This window comes from Fundulus heteroclitus, chromosome 19 (assembly GCF_011125445.2).
Source record: "Fundulus heteroclitus isolate FHET01 chromosome 19, MU-UCD_Fhet_4.1, whole genome shotgun sequence".
NCBI lineage: Eukaryota > Metazoa > Chordata > Actinopteri > Cyprinodontiformes > Fundulidae > Fundulus > Fundulus heteroclitus.
In genome coordinates this window covers 22,468,914-22,491,125 of record NC_046379.1, presented here as the reverse complement: position 1 = coordinate 22,491,125, position 22,212 = coordinate 22,468,914, and the positions used below count along the sequence as shown (strand labels likewise).

The 22,212-nt window shown below is 40.3% G+C and overlaps 1 protein-coding gene across 1 annotated transcript; it reads right to left on the bottom strand.

The window, feature by feature from the left end:
• Nucleotides 1–1,631: 1,631 nt before the first annotated feature.
• tmem229b (transmembrane protein 229B) lies at nt 1,632–21,667 on the bottom strand. Its single transcript, XM_036150990.1, has 2 exons — nt 21,368–21,667; nt 1,632–2,935 (listed from the first exon to the last, which is right to left on the bottom strand). The coding sequence occupies exons 1-2, from the start codon at nt 21,532–21,534 to the stop codon at nt 2,293–2,295; spliced, it is 810 nt and encodes a 269-aa protein (XP_036006883.1). The 5' UTR covers nt 21,535–21,667; the 3' UTR covers nt 1,632–2,292.
• Nucleotides 21,668–22,212: the final 545 nt, after the last annotated feature.

The window sequence follows — 22,212 nt, the reverse complement described above, 5'->3', positions numbered from 1 at the left end:
AGTAAGATTCAGAAATATCCAACTGCCAAGACAATTCCTGGAAGTGGGACATAATGGTTTAGCACATGGGCAAGAGCTGTACAAAATGGAAGTCAGTCCCGGACCAAATGGTACAGTCATGTAAAAAAAAAAAAATGAGGGTACGGGTCGGTTCTGAAGACAGGTGCAACACAGACACAGAGTTTTAGGTCATTTTTTCCTTATACCTGAAACCACATATTTACATAAACTGTTGAATAACACACCTAATCTTCTTTTCTAACTTTTTAATGTTAAATTAGACAAAATATTTCCTGCTTTAGGCCAATTAGCATTGCTAAAATTATTTATATTTGCTAAATACCAGAATGATGAAAGAGATCAACGTCAATAAGGGTCTTTATATTCAGAGATTCAAAATTACTCTTCCTTTAAATAAAAGTTGCCAAGCCCACACGATGATGTCGTAGCTTTGTAAGTTTCTGATCCGTTATTTCACAACATTGAAACAAAATCAAAACCTAGCACTCCCTTGCCATATATTTTAGGTCAGCTAATTAAAATCATTGCTTCCTTGTGTGTCATCATGAATTAAATCAAAACCAGAAAAGTCATCAAGGAAAGAACCGCGAACCTCCGTAACTCTAAAAACCAGAGTGCAGTTTGCAAATGCAGTCAGGGCCAGGGCAGATACCTTGAGTTTTAGAGAAATATCCTGCGGCCTGATTTGACCAAAACTCAAGTGTTCGGCCTTAATGACCAATATTATTTTTTTGGTATAAAAAACGAGAACACCTGGAAGCTTGAAAACATCATCCCAGCTGTGAACTGCTGGGGTGGCAGCACCATGGTGTGTGAAAATACTGCAGTAACATCTCAAGACAGCATGGAAGTAAAAACTTGGGAGACAAATGGGGCCCCAAACGGCCAATGATTGTAAGCATACCTCCAAATTAGTTATAAAGTGAGGAAAATCAGTGTTTGGGATTGGCTGTGGCAAAGCCCTGATCTAGAAAATCTGTGCTAGACCTAAAAAGGAGTATGTGAGCATGGCTGCCCACAAATTTGATTATTTACAGCAATTCTGTCAGGAAGGAGGAGCCAAAACTCCAGCTAAACCATTGTGAGCAGTCTGTGGAAGCTTACCTGCTAATGTTTCCAGGCAAGGCGTTCTGTTTAAAGGCATTGCTATGCACATAATATACTGACTTTACGGAAAAATATTTTTTAGAATATTCAATCACTGATTATTCTGGCACTTAGCAAGTAGAAATCATTTTGATAATCCTAACTGACCTAAAGCAGGATAATTTTTGTCTGATTTAATATCAGTCAGTGAGGAAAAGTGTTTCCTAGTCTTTTTATAAAGTGTGCATTGATATCTGGTTTCACCTGCTTCTATTGGAGACATTAGCACCTCGGGAATAAACAAGAGTCTTCACCTTGCTACAGGAATCCTTACAACTTATCTGTGGAGCAGGACATTTAAGACCTAGGTGACCGTTAGATTTTTTTATATAAAGACACGTATGTTTGCATTTAGTTTTCTTTATATATAATCAGTAAATCACTGATTCAACTGTTGTAAAGAGATACGCATGTGGGCTGGAAACTTCTATTTCTTGATTAACCAGAGGATGATTCAATTATTAAAATATTTGATCATGCAACTCTAATATAAACTACTACGACAAAATTGCACATATTTTGATTCTACACTAATGAAAACAGCTATGGGTTTCACACTTCTCCAAAGAAACTCCAAAGATTGTCCCAAATGTTACACATTGGAACGTTGCTTTGAATTTTAAGAAATACCAACATTTACATCTCTCGATGATGCTCCATGGTTGCTGTACTTTAATTCAAGATTTCTTTGAAGCAAGACTCCCGGTCTCACAATAGATCGATGTATACTTGAAAAACAGAAATACTGTATTTGTTTCTGAAAAAGTCGTTTCACAGAAAAAAATAACACTAATCTCTGAAAAAGTGCTTTCTTTTTTTTTAAATCCCAAATTCCAAACTCCAAGAAGGAGATTTAGCGTTTAATCCAGATTATTTGAGATCCCAGTCTTGGTAGGGTAAGCCCCAGGTAAAATAATTGAATGCAATGTGAAATGCAGTTATAACAGTAACACCACTAGTCTCTGTTTAGCTAACAACAGACCGAGTGGTTCGGGATTTGAAGCCTTAGTTAGACCGTCTTCTGGCTCTCTATCCCATGCACTAAAGGGTGAGATTGCATATGAAAAAGTGCCAGTGGCGAGTCACGGAGGTATGACAGAGTCCCTAAGTCCCCTGTTCCCTGGCTCATTCAACTTTAAGGCAGCCATTTGAACTAAAGCCACTCCCCCGCCTTTGTTCTCTACGCCTGCTGCCCTCCAAAGTTTCTCCTCCACCTCCAGCGTCACGCCGATGGTTTGACCAACCGTCCTCGGGCCCTTCGTGAAAGCGCAGCCGCAAGGTTTTGCGGATGACGAATTGCTCCACCATGAAGGCGGCGCAGAACCACGGCACGGCGTACTCGGCCGTGATCAACCCCATGAAGTTGTAGCGGAACTCGGAGTAGTCCCAGGGACACGCGTTGAACTGGCGCAGAAGCAGACCCGTGCCGAACTCCCACAGGTAGGTCCACAGCGTGTAGATGACGCAGCGCAGCAGCACGGGGCAGCGGCCGCGCAGGCTCAAGTACATTCGCTCCACGATGAGGATGCAGGTGCCGTAGATGAAGAGGGCCCATACGCTGGTCACGCCGGGGAACTTCCAGTTGCAGTTGACCACAAACTCCCAGGCGGCGGTGAACATCACTTCGCAGAAGTAGCCGTGGATGGCGTAGAGGTACCAGCGGGAGAGGGCCGTGAGAGGAACTGGCTCCCTGGAGGTTTCTATGGTCGCCATTGTTGCTCCTGTGGGTTTCACAGAGATTTCCGATTTAGATGTGCAGGATTCAGATCTGAAAAGAGAACAAATAAAGAAACTATCATTGGAAAAATCCTGCTACACCTTATTCTACTCCTTCAAACTTCATACACTAGCCACAAAAGGAAAGGAAATTTGTATTTAGGCTATCTTTTCTTCGTTGTAACAATGCTTTTTGCTTGTGTTTTTTATACCGCTGGAAAGCCTGTTCATTGTCCCTTAAATTGCAGAATTTTTGGAAGAAGAACGCACTTTTGGTCTGAACTGCAGAGTTGATTTGTGGGTTTCTCCCGTGTAAGACTTGCCAAAACCAGGCAGTGTGATGCCGTAGGGTGCAAGTCTCTCTCTAACCGGAAAAACAAGACTCGTCGTCATCAGAGGCAATCTTAATGCAGAGAGGTATCCGTATTACATTCTACAACCAGCGGAGATCCCATATCTCCACTCTTTATGACGTAAATCCATCCCCCAAAATACCAGTGCCCACCCCCCCACGGAGCAGGGTTTAACGGACACTACATTCAAACCTTGGTGGCAGAGAGGATAGAGTTTCCTCCCTGCAGTCCTGACCTCAGTCTCATTGAACACCTACAGTATGTCAGAGGGACAAACACAGCAACATTGGCTTCATAGTGATCCCTAAGCAACATGTGACCCAGCTGATCAGAATGAGGGGAAGGTATCAAGATGTTGTGGTTGTATAGGACTCTCCCACAAACCACTGGGGCCTATGTCTACTACCGTAAATTAATATGTTTTATTGCGTATATGACTTAGTTCATCAATATTTAATCATCCAATCCAACTAACAATACCAAACAAGAAAAACTAACAGAAAACGCTGTTTGGCATTGGCAGAGATGATTTGGTAAGTTTTTACTTGGGCACAGTCAACCCTGTTAACGCTGTTGCTCAACACACAAATTAACTCTCCGTACAAATGTGGCACCATTTAAAGAAAAACGGAAATGTTTTAAAAGAGTATACAACTTATGAAAAGAAGCATTTTCTACGACAAAGAACCAAATACAAATGTCCTTACTTTTTGCGCCAAATTTAGTTTGAATCTTACAGATCCAATCAAATCCCCAGAATTTATCTGTCCCTTAGTTGCTTTGTCAGTCCAAGAGACGGGTTATTAATATCAGACGTCCAGCAAATAATGTGTGAACCGGAGTGTGCCAACACAGAAATAACCGTGGGAAGTAGATACCGAGTTTCCGTCACGCAAAGTGAGGAGGATGGGGAGAGATGTAACAAAATCTTCAAAGCTCAGTGTAAGAGAATCCCAGGAAAGAGTGGCATCTACATGTCACCAGGTTTCCATAACAACCATTACATGCCACTGAGATATACCAAATGGCTTAGAGGGATGCCAGAGAAAGAAAAATCCTTTTTTTGTTCTATCATAAAAGATCGAAACAGAAATGGAAATTCTACTGGGACTTGAACTGGAAGGGTCTGACGAAACGAGGGCTGAGCTTTTCAGCAACAACAAAAAACGTGAAACAAAGGATGAGGGAAAGCATCTGGTGTTCAGCGCTAAGTAAGGCGGAGGATCGGTAATGCTGCGGGTTTATTTTTCATCCATAGGCCCTGAAAAACCTCGTCAGATCGTATGGCTTCATGAACTCTGTGAAATCTCTGTACATTTTTAAATTCAAAAACCAAACGTAAAGAATTACACAAGTGAACTGAGTTTGGTTTCTTACTGAGTCTTCTGACAGCTCAAACACACCGACTCAAACAACCACAGACACGGTTCCCCAGACAATAAATCAACTTCTTCAACAACTATCACAGTGATCAGGATCTACCTCTTACAGAAAACCTGTTGGGTGAGCTGTGGAAAAGAGAGCATCACATATCATTACCAGGGGGTGCCAATGAATGTGAGCGACACCGTGGTTCGTCTAGGTTGTTGTTTTTGGATTTCACTCTCCTACGGCTTCTCCAGCTGTACGCTGTTTACTTAGTAATAACAACCTTTAAATTTCAATGACCTGTCTCCAGTGAGTCCAGCATTAAGTCTCCTACTCTTGTGTAAATACTTTATTCACACTATGATTCCTTGTAGAGATATTCTAAAAATTGCCATATTTGTTCCTCATTATAAACACCGACATACAGTACGTCCCATCTTAAGCGATGATTACCACCTAACTGTCCAAAAACGAAGAGTCTGCTGCCTCCGAAATTAAACAGGATTCGCTGTCATCCGCAGTAGGCAGCCATCTGGCCAAATCAAAAGTGAAAACTTCAGGATTAGAAACTTAATTGCGTCGGGTGCTAAGCCACTTTTAAATTAAGCCGAGGCAGTGAAACACTGCAGGCATCAGGAGGTTTAATTAAAGACTGGAGGGTGAAGAAGCACAGAAACTGTACGACCTTCTCTCAGCTGATGCTATTTACACAGATGAGGGGGGCTTCTTATGTAACGTATAGCTTTGTGATCCGATCCAACCACCGCAGCTTGACAAACATTTTGCGCTGCCGTATCAGGTATCAGAAGATCCCATGCTGAGTCGGGCCCATTCATGGCTCTAACTCACCGCGTCTTAAATTAGAAGAACACTGAATGCAAACAGCACAATGATTAATTCAAAGAGCATTTACTCAATAATGCCGCTCAGTTTATATCCTTTACTATACAATGTCTCTAGAGGAAATTGTCTTCGCAACAACGATTACACAATAGATTACGACCCCTTGGTGGAATAGCATGTTGGCAAGAGGTTACAAGTACAAAAGCATGTTTGAAGAACAAAGCTCTTTTTTTTGTCTCTTTTTGTCTTCAAAGCCTGGCCGCGGCCCAGAGAGAGTCCAAGGGGATTAGCACATTCACTCCAAACAAGGAACAAGGGTTTCACGTGATTAACTGAGCCACTGACCTTCCTAAACCCCTTATTCCATCTTTTCTCTGGCTTCCTGGGAAAAAAACACTTCTCATCTATGAAAGTCAGACTGGGTCAAACAGTACTTTAAGCGCTCTGAGTGTCATTGTTCAGCCTGTTACAAAAATGTGAGTTTTTGTTTGAGAGAAACATGACTAATTTCACTTTTATGAGTAAGTCAGTCAGATTAGTACATTTTGTGAATGCCTCAACGAATTTACACTATTATGAGCTTGCTTCAATTTTGTATATGTGTTTGCCACTGAATTACTTCTGCACACGTTCTGCAATTTTATTCAACTTTCACAATATTCAGCCTAAGTCAACAATAGTCTCAGCTATTTTTACCCTTTACAATCTGTAAATATGTACTTTTTATAAAATAAAACACCTATTGTTACGTTGACTGTTTTTGGAATAGGGCATTTTATACAATTTTTTTTTTAAATATCATTAGTTAGCATATAACCTAATGAACATAAGCACATTAGCAAATGTTAGAAGAGCAGCATGTTAACATTATCTAAGATTTTGGAATCAACATCAACTACGTCTGGCACATTGGCTAATGATCCAGTCAGTATGACTGGAAAGGTGCTATATAAGTTCAATCCATTTACCATTTAACAACAGTATAGCACCAGATATTTACTATAATTAATGGTAACTTACATTTAGTAGCATACAATAGTTATTTTTGCAATGTTATTTTGCTCATTTTGCGTTGCGTTCCATTTGTCTTTGGTAGTGGGAATTTCTGATCTCTATGTAGGAAATTTTGACTTCCCCCTAATGTCGAAATTCAAAAAGGTGCCATAGATGCACAAGGACGATATTCGATCTGTGCATTCAAGATGGCTGCTACTTCTCTCTTCACACCCTCGTTCAATTCAATTAAATTTTATTTATATAGCGCCAAATCATGAAACATGTCATCTCAAGGCACTTTACAAAATCAAGTTCAATCATATTATACAGATTGGGTCAGATTATACAGATTGGTCAAAAATGTCCTATATAACGAAACCAGTTGATTGCTTCAAAGTCCCGACAAGCAGCATTCACTCCTGGGGAACCGTAGAGCTACAGGGAGAGTCGTCTGCATTGTACATGGCTTTGCTGCAATCCCTCATACTGAGCAAGCATGAAGCGACAGTGGGAAGAAAAACTCCCCATTAACGGGAAGGAAAACCTCCGGCAGAACCGGGCTCAGTATGAACGGTCATCTGCCTCGACCGACTGGGGTTACAGAAGACAGAGCTGATCGTTCTCTGATTGTGATCTGGAATTTGAGGTCCAGCGGGGTAGGGGGGCCATCTAACTGTGGGCTGGGCTGGGGTTGGGCATTGGGCTTCATAGGTCAGTTGGGGCTCAGGCTGGTGCTTCTGCTCTCCCCAGAAATGGCGTGTGGGGTTCTGGCATGAAGGCCACAGTGGCCGGTTGGCTCAGTGTGGCCTTCGTGGCAGGAGTGTGCCGTGTGGAGGAGGCATGAGCGGCTGGTTTAGGCACCTCTGGGTTCATGGGGTGGGCTCTGGTTGGCTGGCTCATTCAGATTGTGTTGGCCCCATCTCTGGGGGTCATCATGGCTTGGATTGGGGTGGAAGGGCTGGGGTATGGACCGGGGTTGCCCAGGTTGGGGCGGTGCTTGGCCCTGGTTTCAGCTTTTGGCTCAGGCAGTCTGCTCCCACCCATTCCTGGGGCTTTTCTCTCCTCTGGGATGAGATATGTAGCTATCCTTGTGTTGGTCCTTCTTAGGCTCATGTGCTCTGGGGGCCCTTTCAGACATCTGGGGCTCTGGGCTAACTACTGTCTGCCTCGGCATGATGGGAGACCTCGGTGCCCTTTAAAATATTGAGTAAAATGTTTTACTTCGACTGTTACCACCAATTATTTATTATTTAACTGACATTTATGCATATGTACATGTATTACCTTCTAGTGTTCAACAGATGGGATGTTTCAGTGTTGTTTATATGCGCAAAATACCGCATAGAACAGCGTTATCGTAATTTTTATTGTATACAATAGTGGCTAAATGAGCACTGAAGAATCATATTGTTGTTTAACATTCTATGTTCAGTTGAACAGTTCATCTTAAAAAAGACAAAGATTTTGCAAGAAAATGTGACAAATAAGCACTCTAAGGTAGTTGCATTTGTACAATGAACAATGGCTTAGGGTGAGCACCATGTTTTTTCCTATTGTCAGACAAGTAAAAAACTGGAAGGCAGTAAATTGGAGACGACGTAATCTCCGAGGTAAGTAATACGTAGCAGTTTCCTATGTTACATTAGCTAATTCTGCCGTATAACATGCTATTAGCAAAGGAACTGCTGTTAGCTATATTTAGCCTTTTAAAGACTTTTTAACTGTATTATACTTAATGGTTTTCTACTTTTGCCTGAAGCTGAAGTTACTAATGTACTTTAACCTTTTAGGCCTTCAGATTGACTTTTTCTCATCCTGTGCCGCTAATTCATCACTCCAACACTGCTTTAAATAGATGAGCTCAGACTACTCAGACTTCATCTTCTTTAGCAGTCTTCAGCTTCAGTTTCAGCTTCTGCTATACATTGTTTCTATTAATATTAATCTACCTTTTTTGATCTACCTTTCCCTAAAGCACTTCAGATTAACAAGTTCAATGACATTTTTTTTTCAAGTTCTGATCAGCTTTTTGACATGAATTTGGACCAATAATGATAAATTCTGACATTATAAAGAACTGAAAGCCATGAATTGTGCTGTTTTTTTTCTTAAAACTCCAAACCCTTAGTATAACTATTTAGTTCTCTTGTTACCCTGCCCTGATCCAGTTTGTCATAGAAATGATCTCCTGTTTTTCTTCTAACACTTCCTCCTTCTCTCTCCACCTTAAATGCGCATTTAATACATCGCCCACACTTATATAAATCTGCTAGTGAGAAGGATTTTTAAAAACTATAAGATGAGGCTGTCTAACGCTACACCTGCTGCCAAACACACAAAATGTGCGGGGGCAGAAGAAGACAAAAATATGAGAGATTAAACATGGTTTACAGCAAAATAAACTGAAATCGTCAGAGCTTGGAATTAATTCCGACCAAACCGATGGTTTTCTTTGCTATGCTTAAAAGAGATTCATGTGGTTATGATTCTTTACTATCTGGTCTGGTTGTGTGTGCTAGATTATAGGAAGGAAAGGCAAGGCAGTGTAGGTTAATTTGTACAACATAGTTCAAACAAAAGCTATTTCAAAGACCCAAACACAGTGGTGAATTGGCAGTCCTTTCCTATGTGAAGCCTCTTTTCTAATGGCTACAATTACAAAACAATGATACAAGCAGTGAACAAACCCGCTCCATTAGATCAGCCTCCTCCCTTCTCCTGTTTTTTTTTTAATCTGTAATATATAAATGTCTGATTTTATTGTATGTTGGCTTCTAACTGTACAGCGTCCTTGAGTGTCCTGAATGTCACTTCTAAATCAAATGTATTATTATTATTGCCCTGTTGGAACAGCCAGCTGCATTCAAATTTCAACCATCTGACCCAAATTCTCATCCTCAGAGGAACAGCCCAGGAACAATCAAGATTTAAATCTCCCATGAACTAGAAAGTGATGGAATAGGAGTTTCACTGTCCACCATGAAGTTTCACTGTCCACGGTTTCATTGCCATAGAATGAGAGGGTGGCGACTTCAACATTCAAGTCAACACCTGTGGGCTCGGGGATGAAATATAAACACATATGCAGTGTGAAGTAGTGTTTTAACAAATACGCAAGTTAATGCACTGCAAAATGATCTGAAAGCCATACAGCACCCAGTAAATTGAGTTCTACATTGGAACCTAATGAAATCCCAAGGGTCCTGCCTGTTGTCACTTTTTCAGCCAATTCATGTTTTGTCATAAATTAACACCCCTCCGTTGGCACCTCAAGACCTAAAGTTATTGTTTTTAATTTAAAAAATAAAAGCAGACAGAAAAATTATTGAATATTGATGGGGACATACTTGGAGCCACCCATCTTGACTCAAATCTGGGGTTTCTTCGGTAATAACAGCAGGGTTATATGATCAGCATCCAGACAGCCTAAGCTGAGAGGATCTGTTGCCTCATCACAACACAGTTAACGTTCCCCGTAGTATTTTATTCTCTTTTTGTTGCAGATGTTGTAGCATACCCTGACCACCAGCACTCAACCAGCTCTAATCTATTGATCAACTTAGGGCTCCTGCCAAATCCCTCTCCGGTGGCCCCGTTTAGGCCATTGCACTATTTTGAAACCTCTTCCAGAATGACACAGTTTGCCAAAAGGCAACAGAAAATAGACTCTGTACTAAAAAAAGAGTAGATAGACCATGGAGCACCAGGCTCTTGTTTAGGGCACTGATTGCATGCTTCAAAATGAAAACGTGAGAAAACAAAATTAGCATTGTGAAGGGAAATGATGACGCGGTTGTGAGACTCTAGGACAGCCAAAAAAAACAGCTTCTCAAAAACAGATTGATATCGGAGGTAAGCTAAAGCCGAAAATGAAGATGTTTTTACAGAGCTCACAGTATGCTGACAGCTCTAAGGTCTGACACCTAACACACCGAGGAGTCCACCACAAAGGATATCGCCCGGTGATCTTCTGCACCTCTGTTTTTCTGAGTGTGTCTGTGGCACAGATCCCAGGTCCACACTGACTTTTGGAAGGTCACTTTGGGAGGCTGCAGTGCCTCACAGAGAAACCGGCAGCATCTAATGCAGCCAAAAGTCAGTGAACCAAGGTGACCGTAGCAACAAATCATCTACCATGACAAAAACAGCATCAGCAAGAAACGCACTCCTGCATTTAAAGGGGTATGCGAGAATGAGCCACTGTCATATTTATATTGTAGATCCTCATCGTTAATGTCAATGGGGAAAACGTTTGTACAACACAGTTGAATACACCAACTGGTTTTTCAGTTTGTTTTGTTTTGTGTACTTAGATTGTGTGTATTGGACTGGGCGAGTTTTTGTCACGGCCGTTAATTGCCACATCTTGGCACTCCTTCTGTAGATGTGTCACGTTTATTATGTAGCATTTAGCATTTCTGTAGATGATTGGTTTTAATTGTAATAACTGTCAGAATGATTGCCTTTATAGCTCCATGGGTAACCTGCAGTTCGTGTTTTGCACCTTTGTATTGTTTATCTTGAGACCCTTGTTTAGGTCAGTTTAGTTTCTGTGCAGTATGCATGTTAATAGTTTATTCTTGTATCTGTTAGATTCGGTTCCTGTTTTGTCAGCTTCTGTTCTTTCTGTAGTTCTGCTAGATCTTTTTTTCTGCTTGCTCTTCATTAGTTAGGTTTTTACCTCAGATCTGGCTATTCTCATGTTCCCTGTTAGATTCTGTTATCCTCCAGCCCCCTGCCAGTTTATTGTCCTTACTCTACCAATTGACTTTATTCAGATCACCTGTAGTAATTTACTCCACCTGCTGCTCCTTCTGTCTTCCCCTATAAGTACAGCCTGTTTTGTCACACTCATTGTTAGGTCCTCCGTCTTCATCCATCATTCTACCCTGTTCTGGTCTTCCCCGTCATGTTCTTGGTTCCTGTTTTGCTGTCATCCTGTAAGCCTTTATTTTTTTAATAAATCAACATCATGTTCCACATGTAACTCTTGAGCTCTTGTCTGCAATTCGGTCCAACCTCAACAAACTTTGACAATATCATACAAGGTAAATTTCTTAAGTAGCTCACTTAAATAAGGCTCATTATTTGCTGGTGAATACTTACCTCTGCCATTTTCCATCTCCCAGCACAGACAAAACAGTCCCAGAGGGTTGGCGCACGATTTGTCTGTTCTGGGATGGTACAAGCCAAGTCAAAGATTAAAGCGGGGGTGGTTCTAACAAAATGGGGGCTTTATCTAGCTCCTGGAATAATTACTGAAATGTGATCAAGGTATTTTAGTTTTAATTAGTTCGTAAGTAATGTATTGTTTGCTCCGTATGTAATGTAAATATTGTTGTTGTATTTTCCATCTTCATTTGTCGCGGCTCTAGTAATGGTTTTCCCTGATATAGATTCAGTTTTATTTAGGTAGTGTGTCATTCATGGTTCAGGTGTTTGGTTGTTGGTGGGTTTTGTTTGGTTTGGAACACTTTTTGCCAACAAAATAAAAAGAAACTGTTGTCACTTTGTCCTTGTTATCATTGCTGCCGTTTGGGTTCCACCTCCATGGCCGCTCGACTAGTTTAACCAGCCTGTAACAGGATCTTTGAAGGGAGTTTCTCTAAAGCACTTTATAATATAAAGTGTATATCTTAGCAACAGCAGGTGCCAAAGCAGCTTACTCCTACTTTAAGACGCCCAAGCCCAATAACGCCATTGCCGTTTATGCAATTTCTATTTTATGAACTGCTATTACGTTTGCATAGGGTTGTTGTTTATATATATATATATATATATATATATATATATATATATATGTGTATATATATATATATATATATATATATATATATATATATATATATATATATATATATATATATATATATATATATATATATATATATATATATATATATAAAAGAAACATTGTTATTTACACAGGTAATTGAGATAGCAGACTGTGTGCCATGAAACACATACTGAGAATAATACACCTGAAGCATTTTTGGGGGAGAGTAACTTATGGTATTAGAGAAAATTGTAGAAAAAGGTATAAGTTCACAGAGGTTTACGTAAAGGCTACAGTGATTTTTACAGTGCATTATCTTTCTATTAATCCCTGAAAATACTTAGCATGTTCCGTGTTCAAAACGTGTTTCACACAGAGTGATGTTTGGCGGCACCCCGCCTCCTGCTTCCATTTCCTTTCTAAATGATCATCCTCTTCTTTTTAAATGCTGCCCAGAGCAAGCAGCAAGTTTCAACAGTTCACAAAACACCTTTTACATAAACTGCTACAATGTTTTGGAAATGGCAGTTATCATGTGGCAGAAATGTGCTTCAAGGCTTTATCCTCTGGGATCAAGTAATCTGGATTTATGCTGAATGAAGATACCAAGAGAGTTATCTGCTGCAGGTAAGATATTCAAAGATTAAAATATCTAAACAGATTGAAAAATATAATCCTGAACTACTTGTTTAACATCATGAAATCAAGGATCCGTGCATATTTAAGTTGTTGGACGTTCTCGCCGGAAACGAGTAATCATAAACAAAAAAACGGGGTTCTTTTCTTTTTAAAAACTTAAATTCTCAATTGAAATACATCGAAATTTTATCTTTTCATCTTTTTATTTAAAATATTAAAATAAAATTAGACAATTAAAGTCTGCTTATATTGTTGTTCATCAGTCATGAACTACTCAGATTTCCATTTAATACTCAATGATGGTAAATAAAGTGGCCACTTTTTCCTTTTCATCACTTGGATTTGTTTAAAAGAAAAAGCCCAATTTCGGAAACATGCACACGCTAAGAAGAATACTGAGTCATATAATATACCAAATCTTTTCTTGTTTTAAGGTAAATGATGAAGTCATATCAGTTAAATATAAAAAAATTAGGTGCTGGTTCTGACATGAGGAAGAAAAAAAGAACAAACAATAGATAAAAGCCTTGTAATAGTTGGTTTTATCCATTTAGAAAGGTAAAAATAAGTTTAGCGCATTCAGATTTGAATCATTGCAAGCCAAATACACAGATGGCCTTTAAACTTTTAATTCTACTTTTTTCAGATACTTCACAAGCCACTGATCACATCTGCTTCTTTTACGTCCATGATGAGCAACGGGCTGAAGACAGGAGGGAGAGGAATGAATGTAGAGAAAGGGTTGAGAGAAGAAAGATGGACAGGTGTGGGGGGGATGGAGGAGCCGTGGAATGGGAGAACCCCTAGAGACGGCACAAAATAAACCGACCCGGTCGATTGCAAAGACAGGTCGATTAGCCCTGAAACAGCATCCTGGCCTCCACCCCCAGGGCAGCACTACTTCTACCATCTCATCCTGACTCGTCCAGAGAACCGAAAGCCCTGCTACTAATGACGATGCCAGTGAAAAGCTGACTTTTCTCCAAAAACCATGAAAGCACTAACAGAGAATGACCACTGTACTTATTGTTCCCATGCAGACAACAAGAAACAAGACAATAGCTTTGTCTTTTTCTTCTGATAACATCATGTTGTTATTATTTTGGGAAAAACACATGAAACATATCTGGATTTATATGACAGACATTTTATTGCCAGGATGGCGGCCTCTGCAAAGTGTTAGAATTAGCCCTGTTAAATAATGGTTTGACTTTTAAACACACTGTAATGAAAGTGGTTTACTGTATAATTGTATTTATAGTTTTAGAGCCTTCATATCTACTGAATAAGCCATGCTGGATTTGCAGGTTACACCATGTTGTTGTACTGCGCTGTTACTACAGTGGCCCAGAAAGGACAAACCAGTGCTGAGTCACTTTTCACACATCTTGCATTAAGTTGTAAACTATAACCTACACAAGTATAACCCTGCGTAGGATGTTGTGCAAACAAGTGGTTGAATTTTGTGCAGCATTGCCATCTGAAGGTAAATGAAAAAAAAAAAAAAAAACAGCCATTGCTATAGGTTTGTTTTGTGAAGTCAAATACTTCAGTAGTTTTCGACCCAGGGTGGAATGAGGGGAGGCTCTGGTGATAAAACCCCACTGAGCTCTGGAGCTAACCAGGTGCAAAGGCTCATGAAAAATACTGTAAATTATAATATTAAATAAATGTCTTTAAATGTCCCAAAATCACACAGCATTCTAATTTCACTTGAATGCAATATAATTTAAGGTAAACATAAGGCTCCCACGTATTGTTCATTGTTCAAACTTCAACTTTTTTTTAAGATTTACCAGATTATACTTATAAATTAAATAAATAAATTTAATATAAACAAATTTAATAAAATTCCCTTTGAATTCACTGCAGATATTTGTACAACAGACAAAAGGAAGGAAGGACTGAATGAAGTAATAAAGCAAGAAAAGAAACAAATGGAGGTAAAACCAAGGACTGGGAGAATTAGTAAGAATAAAAGAGAAAAACAAGAAAGGAAAGAAAGAAGGAAGGAAGGAAGTAGGGAAGCAAGAAAATCACAAACTGAAGGATTCTGGATTTCATTAAATGAAAGAAGGACTGACTAAAGGTAGGACACAATAAAGAAAAGAATGGAGCCATGGAATAAGAGATGGAGGGAGAAACAAAGGAAAGGAGGACAGAAGAACAAAAGGAAATCCATCTAGGCCAGCTCTCTCTTGCAATAGAGATCTTTTCATCTCCATGAGACATACCTGGTTAAAAGTTATTGTTACTATTATTGCTGGTGAAGATTCTCAGTCATCCAGGTCATGGTCATTCAAAAAAAAAAAGTAAAAAACAAAGCAACTGGACTTTTTTTCCGTAGTTGAAGGTGTTCGCTTCCTCTCCAGGAAGCTTTCTCAATTCAAAAAGTCTGGAGTAATGTGGAGTAACAAGCTTTATACTACTGCCAAACAAAGGCCTTGTAATGGCTTAGACAACATGCAAATTCAACCTAAACAGGTTCATCCCTTAGTAATGGGCGGTCATTAAAGCCATTAAGCCAGCAGATTGAACCGAAACTGGTCCACTCCTCTGTAACGAGGAGTCGTTAGGGTTGTTATTGGCCTGGCTTAAAGGAACAATGTTTTGATCACCCATATGAGGGTGAGAGTTAAGGAGATGACTGTCTGGAATTAATCCTATAGCTGTGTTGTAAGTTTTTGAGAGTTGGAACCTAAGGCCTCCTCCTCTGTTTAAGGTTGGTCTTTCTCTCTTAACGTAGATGGCTTCCTTCACACCCCTTTCAAACCATCTGTCTTCTTTGTCCAAAATGTAACTATTACTATTAACTATTACTATTATTATTATTATTATTATTATTATTATTATTATTATTATTATTAAAGAACAGAAGGAAGTATACAAAGGAGGACGCAGGGAGAGAATTAAGGACATTAGGAAGGAGGGTGGGATGAGAGAAAGGAAAAAAGGAAGCAGCCAAGAAAGGAAAGAAAGTGAGGTATAACACTAGGAGGGAAGCAAGGAAGAAAGGTAGGAAAGGAGAGAGGGAAGGTAATATGGAAAGAAAGGAGGGAATATTTATAGAATAAGGATTAAAGTTTGGTTACATATCCAGACCAGGAAAACACAGAAACTCTATACTTGTTGCAGACTGCGTCGGAACCCTATAAACAACGTTCCTTTGAGAGCCATCTTCCAGCTAAGCATGCAGGACATTCCAACCCATTCCGGTTTACAGTTTCAGTAAGCAGCTCGGTTTAACAACAACATTAGACCTCAGGTTATATACAGTACCCTGTTTTTTTTTTTCTGTTTTTTTTTCCATCGGTCCATTACAGCATGCTGAGGCAGCTCCATGGCGTGTCGGGTCAGCCTGTGTGATCATGTGAACCAGAGCAACACAGCAGGTGGTGGCTACAACTATTCACGCGATGTTCCTTCTGGAGAGATTCACTTTGTTGCTAAACAGTACCTTGTAAAGGTATTCATACCCATTACACATTCCTTAAGAATTTCTTAAGAATTTCATGTTTTACGAGGGGGAAGGAAACTAATAACACGTGTGTTTTAAATCATTTTTACAAACACAAATCTGATAATAGTGGCATGCGTTCATATTTAGCCCCCTAAGTCGAAATTTTATCAGCATTTTGCCACAATTGGGCCACATTTCTGTTAGCTTTGGACTTCCACAGACTGACATTTATGCCCATTCCTCTGTGCAGCCAGATTAGACAGAGACCATCTCTGTTAGGATCACTTTTCAGGTCTTATCGAAGATTACTAATTATATTTAGGTCCGGACTTTGACTGGGCCGTTGTAGCTTTGGGTTGTCCTGGTGAAAAATGACCCACCGCCTCGGACTTTAGTCTTGTGTGGCCTTTAATGGGTTTTCTTCCAGGACTGCCACAAGTTTAGCTCCATCCATCCAGCCATTAACGCTAACCAACTTCACTGTTGCTGCTGCAGAGGAACATCCCCACAGCATTATGCTGCTACCACCATGCCTCGCTGTGGGGGTGGTGCATGGTCTTAGTTTTCCTTGCACAAAGCATTTGGCATGTGGGCCAAAAACTGATGAATTTCTTCCTCCTGTTTGCTGTGCCCTCAACATAGCTAGTGGCAAACTTTACTACCTGTCCAGCTTCCCCCACCTGAGCCGAGGATCTTAGCAGCTTTTCAAGAGTTATCAAGATTCTCTGGGCATTCACGCTCTCCTTACCAGGCCTCTCTGTTTAGATGCACATCCATGTGTTGGTAAGTTTTGCAGCTGTGTCATTTTCTTCCTGATTTCATTACAGCCTGTTGTTCCTTTTGGTTATTTTTAAATATGATCATATTACGTTACTGTATTGTCATCTTACATAACTGTGGTTCAGCAAATATGCAAACATGTAGCAACTGAACTGCATCTAAACTTTGCAAACATTAATGGTGCAATGTTTTTCAGACACATGTCCAGTTTCATCCACAACACAAAGCGTCACCTTGCATGTTTAAGTTCTATAATTAGTAAAGAGCCTCATTCATGCTCTCAGACAAGGCTTAAAATGCTCCACAAAGGGCACTAGCAGTGGACACTAAAGGAGCCTGGGCGCAGCACACAGCCAATGGACGCTCATATAACTTCATCAAAGGCATCCTCTCCACGACTGCAAGGTGAAAGCCTGAGCAAGCGACGCAGAGCGGCGGAGGAGGAAGGATTTATGGCAACCGAGAGGCGGGGGCCTCGCTCCGAGGGTTTCAGGTCCAAAAGGCTTTTATTGATTGGCAAGAAATAAAACCTGAAGTCATGCTTGTAAGCGCCGCTGAAGTAAGGAGGCTCCTTGTGTTAAACGTTCACACAAGCAATTAAAAAGTAAGATTTTATCAACATGTTACCTGATATACTGAAGCCTAATCTTTATAGCTCTCAATTGATACAAATGATCCTGTCTAGAGAACATATCAGTATCCATGGGTGATCTGGTGGGCTGAACCTTTGATAAACTGTAAGAAATATCTCTGTTTTAGGCTCCCACAAAAAGCAAAACAACAAAACAGATATTCAGAAGGCACCAAAAGTGACCCAACCTCAGAGTGCTGTGTGAAACCAATTTGCACATTACTCACATTACTATAGTTCATTGGGCTCATGTCATCCAGTGATGTGTTATTGTCCAGATTTTGGAAATGTATGGCTTAAACAATGTAAATAGCATGAAAGATATGCTGTGACCCATTTTTATTATTTCTGCATGGTGAATATTTATATAAACCAAAGCCTACAGTGCCCTCCACATTTATGGTCACAGCTGGCAAAGATGTATAAAACCCCTTCAAATTAATTCTGCTTTTAATGCAGCAACATAATCTCTCCGCTGGAAATATTATAGAAATCCCATCTTTAATTTAGGTAAATTTATTCATTGGGGAGTGGGGGATTCCATATCTAGAAATAATCTCTGTAACAAAATCATTGGTGCCATAATTACTTTCACCCCAAGTGATTGCAGTAAAATAATTAAAACTGAGACGTTTTTGTCAGTTAATTTTTACTCCTTTTTTTTTTAGGCTGATCTGAGTTTCTGGGGATTTTCAAAGTAATTAATTAGTTTTTTTCCTGTAGTATAAATATAAAGTAATACAATCTGCCACTATTTTTTAGCTACTCTATAAACAGGACAGACAAGACAACATGCCTTTCAAACAAGGGAGGAAAAGGTTACAAGAAACTACATACCAAAAATAGGCAATTTTTACAGACCAAGCAATTATCAAAAAATGTATATCAACTAAAACAAAGACGAAAATGGTTGGGCTGGGACATGTCTTTTGTTCTATTTTGCAAAGAAAAGCTGTTGAAATGTCGCTTTCTGGATAAGCCAAGTTGGTAGAGACATCGAAACAAAAGACTTAAAGTACTGACTCAGGGTGACTGAATACTCTGCAGTTATGCATTACTTTGTGCTGATATATATCATAAAGTGTTGCTAAAACACATGAGGTTTGTGAATGTAAAGGGGATAAAGTGAAAAAGCTCCAGGGGTAAGAATAGTTTTGCAGGTCCATCACAGCATTGAAGTTTATTGCAACTCCTTAGAAGCTGAAGCTCAGACAACTGTGGGTCAAGCAGGTTAAAAATCTTAGAGTTCCTAAAGAAAAATACGGTGATTTACAGACATGGTCACCATTGGAGCAGCATCATTCAGAGGATTGCCTCTAATGGAGGGATCCTTGCAGGTCTTAATTGACTATCGGACATAGAAAGTTTATAATCAATCATTGGTCATGCATAATTGATGCTGGTTTTATGGAACAACGGCAGTATAGAGCTGTGCTGCACAAGTGAACCACCTGAACTAGAGAAGACTGTGGTTTCTCCTCAAGTCTGTTGGAATAACAGGTTGGGTAGTTTACTTATCAAGAAGAGAAACACAACATTTAAAAGATGAACCAAAGCCCAACCTCTCTGTGTGATTTTACATCCATCTGTTTACTTCCATATTGTAAACGTCAAGATTTTTTTTAAGTGAGCATATTTGCTAAATGTGACCTGTGGGCATAGACAACGTTCATTTGTAGCTTTCCAACAATTCCAAACCCAAAAATGTAATGAGGTAGGAAAAGGAACCTGTATGCTTCCTGTAGCAGCTAATTTAGCATAGGAACCCCGCAATGTCCCTTACCGGTGCAATGGGGCTGGAGGCCCAGATTTGACTAGAATCATCCATCCATCCGTCGTGTAAAAGGCTGTCTAAAATCGACACAGCGAAGCTCCTTTACCCACGATAATGCTCTTACTGTTGACCCCTTGAAAAGTCTGGAGGCTCCATCCGAATACCCTTAATATTACATTTATTAACGGATACAGGGAGAGATTTCAGGCTACGTTCACACTGCAGGTCTTGATGCTCAATTCCAATTTTTCGCTGAAATCGGATGTTTCTTTTTCTTTTTAGGGTGGTCGTTCATACTACTAATTAAATGCGACCACGATTTGATTTCTGCCTGAAAGGTTCAAGACCCCAAAGAAATGCGCCATCACTGTTTACACTGCGGGCATTTTGAAAACTATCCGATACAAAAAAATATATATATATATATGCGATACATATCCAAATTAGTACCACATACAGAAGTGGCACAAATCAGATTTTTTGGGGGGGTGAAAAGATTGGTAATTGGGCCATTCACACTGCCCAGAAAAATATGTATATTTGTCTGCTATGTGAACATAGGTTTAGACTCATTATTTACTTTTGAATAGTGGCCATGTTATTTTATTTCAAAATGCGCTTAAGTCGAAAAAACTTGTTTGGAGGTAGGGCTTCACAGTATTGTAAATTTGCTGTTACCACAGTATCACTGTATGCAATACACATAGCTGTCTGGGCTGCAATATATGTTAGCTAATTGTTTAGGTACCATGCACTCAGAAACCACTTTTTGTAATATTTTAGGTACACTTGTTGTTTAATGCACTGTAAAAAAAAAAAAGGGCGCTCCCAATGAGATGCCGTCCTGGGCCAGAGCCACATTGTCCATTTCATAAACCACAACTGGTGTCAAAGTGCAACATTAAAAGGCTACTTTAAATGAGGTAAGGTGAGAAATGACGGTCAGACACAAAGACTATGGTACTTTGTTGGCTTAGTGTGATGCCCCTGAGTTGTGAAACATAAGCATGTAAATACCAAGGGGTAAACAGGCTCTTTGAATCACTACCAAAATGTTACCCTCGTGTCCACACACAGCTCAGAAGTGTTACTCCCTTTTAGCAGCGTTGTAGTAAGGTCATTTTGGGATTCCCTGCAGTGGAGGCTGTTGCATGGGTTATAAATAGGCTGGGGGGGGGGGGGGGGGGGTATGGACCACAGAAGCGACAGCAAGGATTATCGCACTCCAAATGATAATGAACTGCAGGGTTTCTATCGATTAGGGTTTGTTTGTTTTTTTTAAGTGTAGATGGGGCTACGCTGCAGACGAGAAACCCAGATGTAACTCTGGAAAGGAACATGCTTGTATCCATGTTGCATCAATGCCCGCTCACGCTGTCCTGTCCTGTCCCGGGAAACTGGAGGGTGCAGGCCCAGATGCGGGCACTCCGCTGCAGCATCAGTGCGGCATCCTCTCCGCACACACTACAATTAAAAGTATGTGTGTAGTATTGCTCTTGCATCCGTTTGAATTCCGGGGTAGCTACTTTACAACTCTTAGATGTCTCATATAAAAGGGGCACTGCAACCACAAAGACGACAGAGCAGTTTCTAATAAACTTACAGTAATCCAGATTTTAACAGGTGCAGCGGTGCAACGTGCAACTGCGCAGAATATTGCTTTTAATTTAAAAAAAGGGGGGGGGGGCACACCAACTTAACAGTAAATTCAAGACAATATATTGTCAAAACAATATCTGCACCATTGATAAGTTAGGAATCGCCTGATAAAATTCCGCGTTAAAGCAGAAACTACAGATTCCCTCGCACGCACATGTCCTGAACGTCACTCTGCGTGAGTACAACCGCGTTGACAGCCTCTTACCTTCCGACGGCTCTCTGCGGTGTCTTCCCAGGCGCACACCCCGGCGGATCCCACGCATCCCTCGGTGAGGTCGCTGAGGACGAGTCGGCTGTCGGTCTGCGCCGCTCTCGGCTGTCCTCCCGGCTTCTCCTGCGCTGCGCCGCGTCTCCGCTCCGTCCTATGGACATCCACACATCTTACTTCACTGCGGCGGCACCGGCGGCACATGCTCAGACCTGCATCCTCTCTTAACCGTTTCTTCACCGCAGCTCTTCTGCTGACAGCCAGACAGCTTGTGGGTGCTAGATGGGTCACAGGTCCCTGCAGGTTCCCCTTTGGACTGCAGCTGATCTCAACTTCCTTTCATTGACAGTTAAAGATACTTATTCATCAGAAAGAAACACTAAACAGTGTAAATGTGCTCCTTCCACCTCAGTGATTTAACGCTAAACTTTCAAGGATGTTAACTTCCAGCTTTCCCATAGTGTCTATCTTATTTGTAGGGCTGAACACAAGTGCATCTTGATAAATTTCTCCAATGTGAGATCAATAAAGACTGTCTTATCTTAAATTAAAAAGTTTGTAACTTATTCTCTTACTAACGACAAATGCTGTATGCAGCAAATGAAAACTCAATCTTTCAGTCCTCCTAAGTTTTTAATATGATACATAAGTCCAATAAATAAGTTATATGTAGATATCTTATTGCGTTATGTGTCAAATTCCAGCCCTTAGACTGTTATATCTCTGTCAACACCTGAATCAATGGTCTTTGTCATAAGCAGGACTCTTGAGTGCGTAAGAAGGTAATTCAGTCCTTAGATTCAGGTGTGTTGGACATGGGCCACATCAAAAAGTTGCAATAC

What these genes read in the sequence shown, in the direction of transcription:
- tmem229b (XM_036150990.1), bottom strand. Translation starts at nt 21,534, where the DNA reads ATGTCCATAGGACGGAGCGGAGACGCGGCGCAGCGCAGGAGAAGCCGG. An exon ending in CCGCAGAGAGCCGTCGGAAG is followed by an intron (nt 2,936 to 21,367) that starts GTAAGAGGCTGT and finishes TTCTCTTTTCAG; the next exon opens with ATCTGAATCCTGCACATCTA.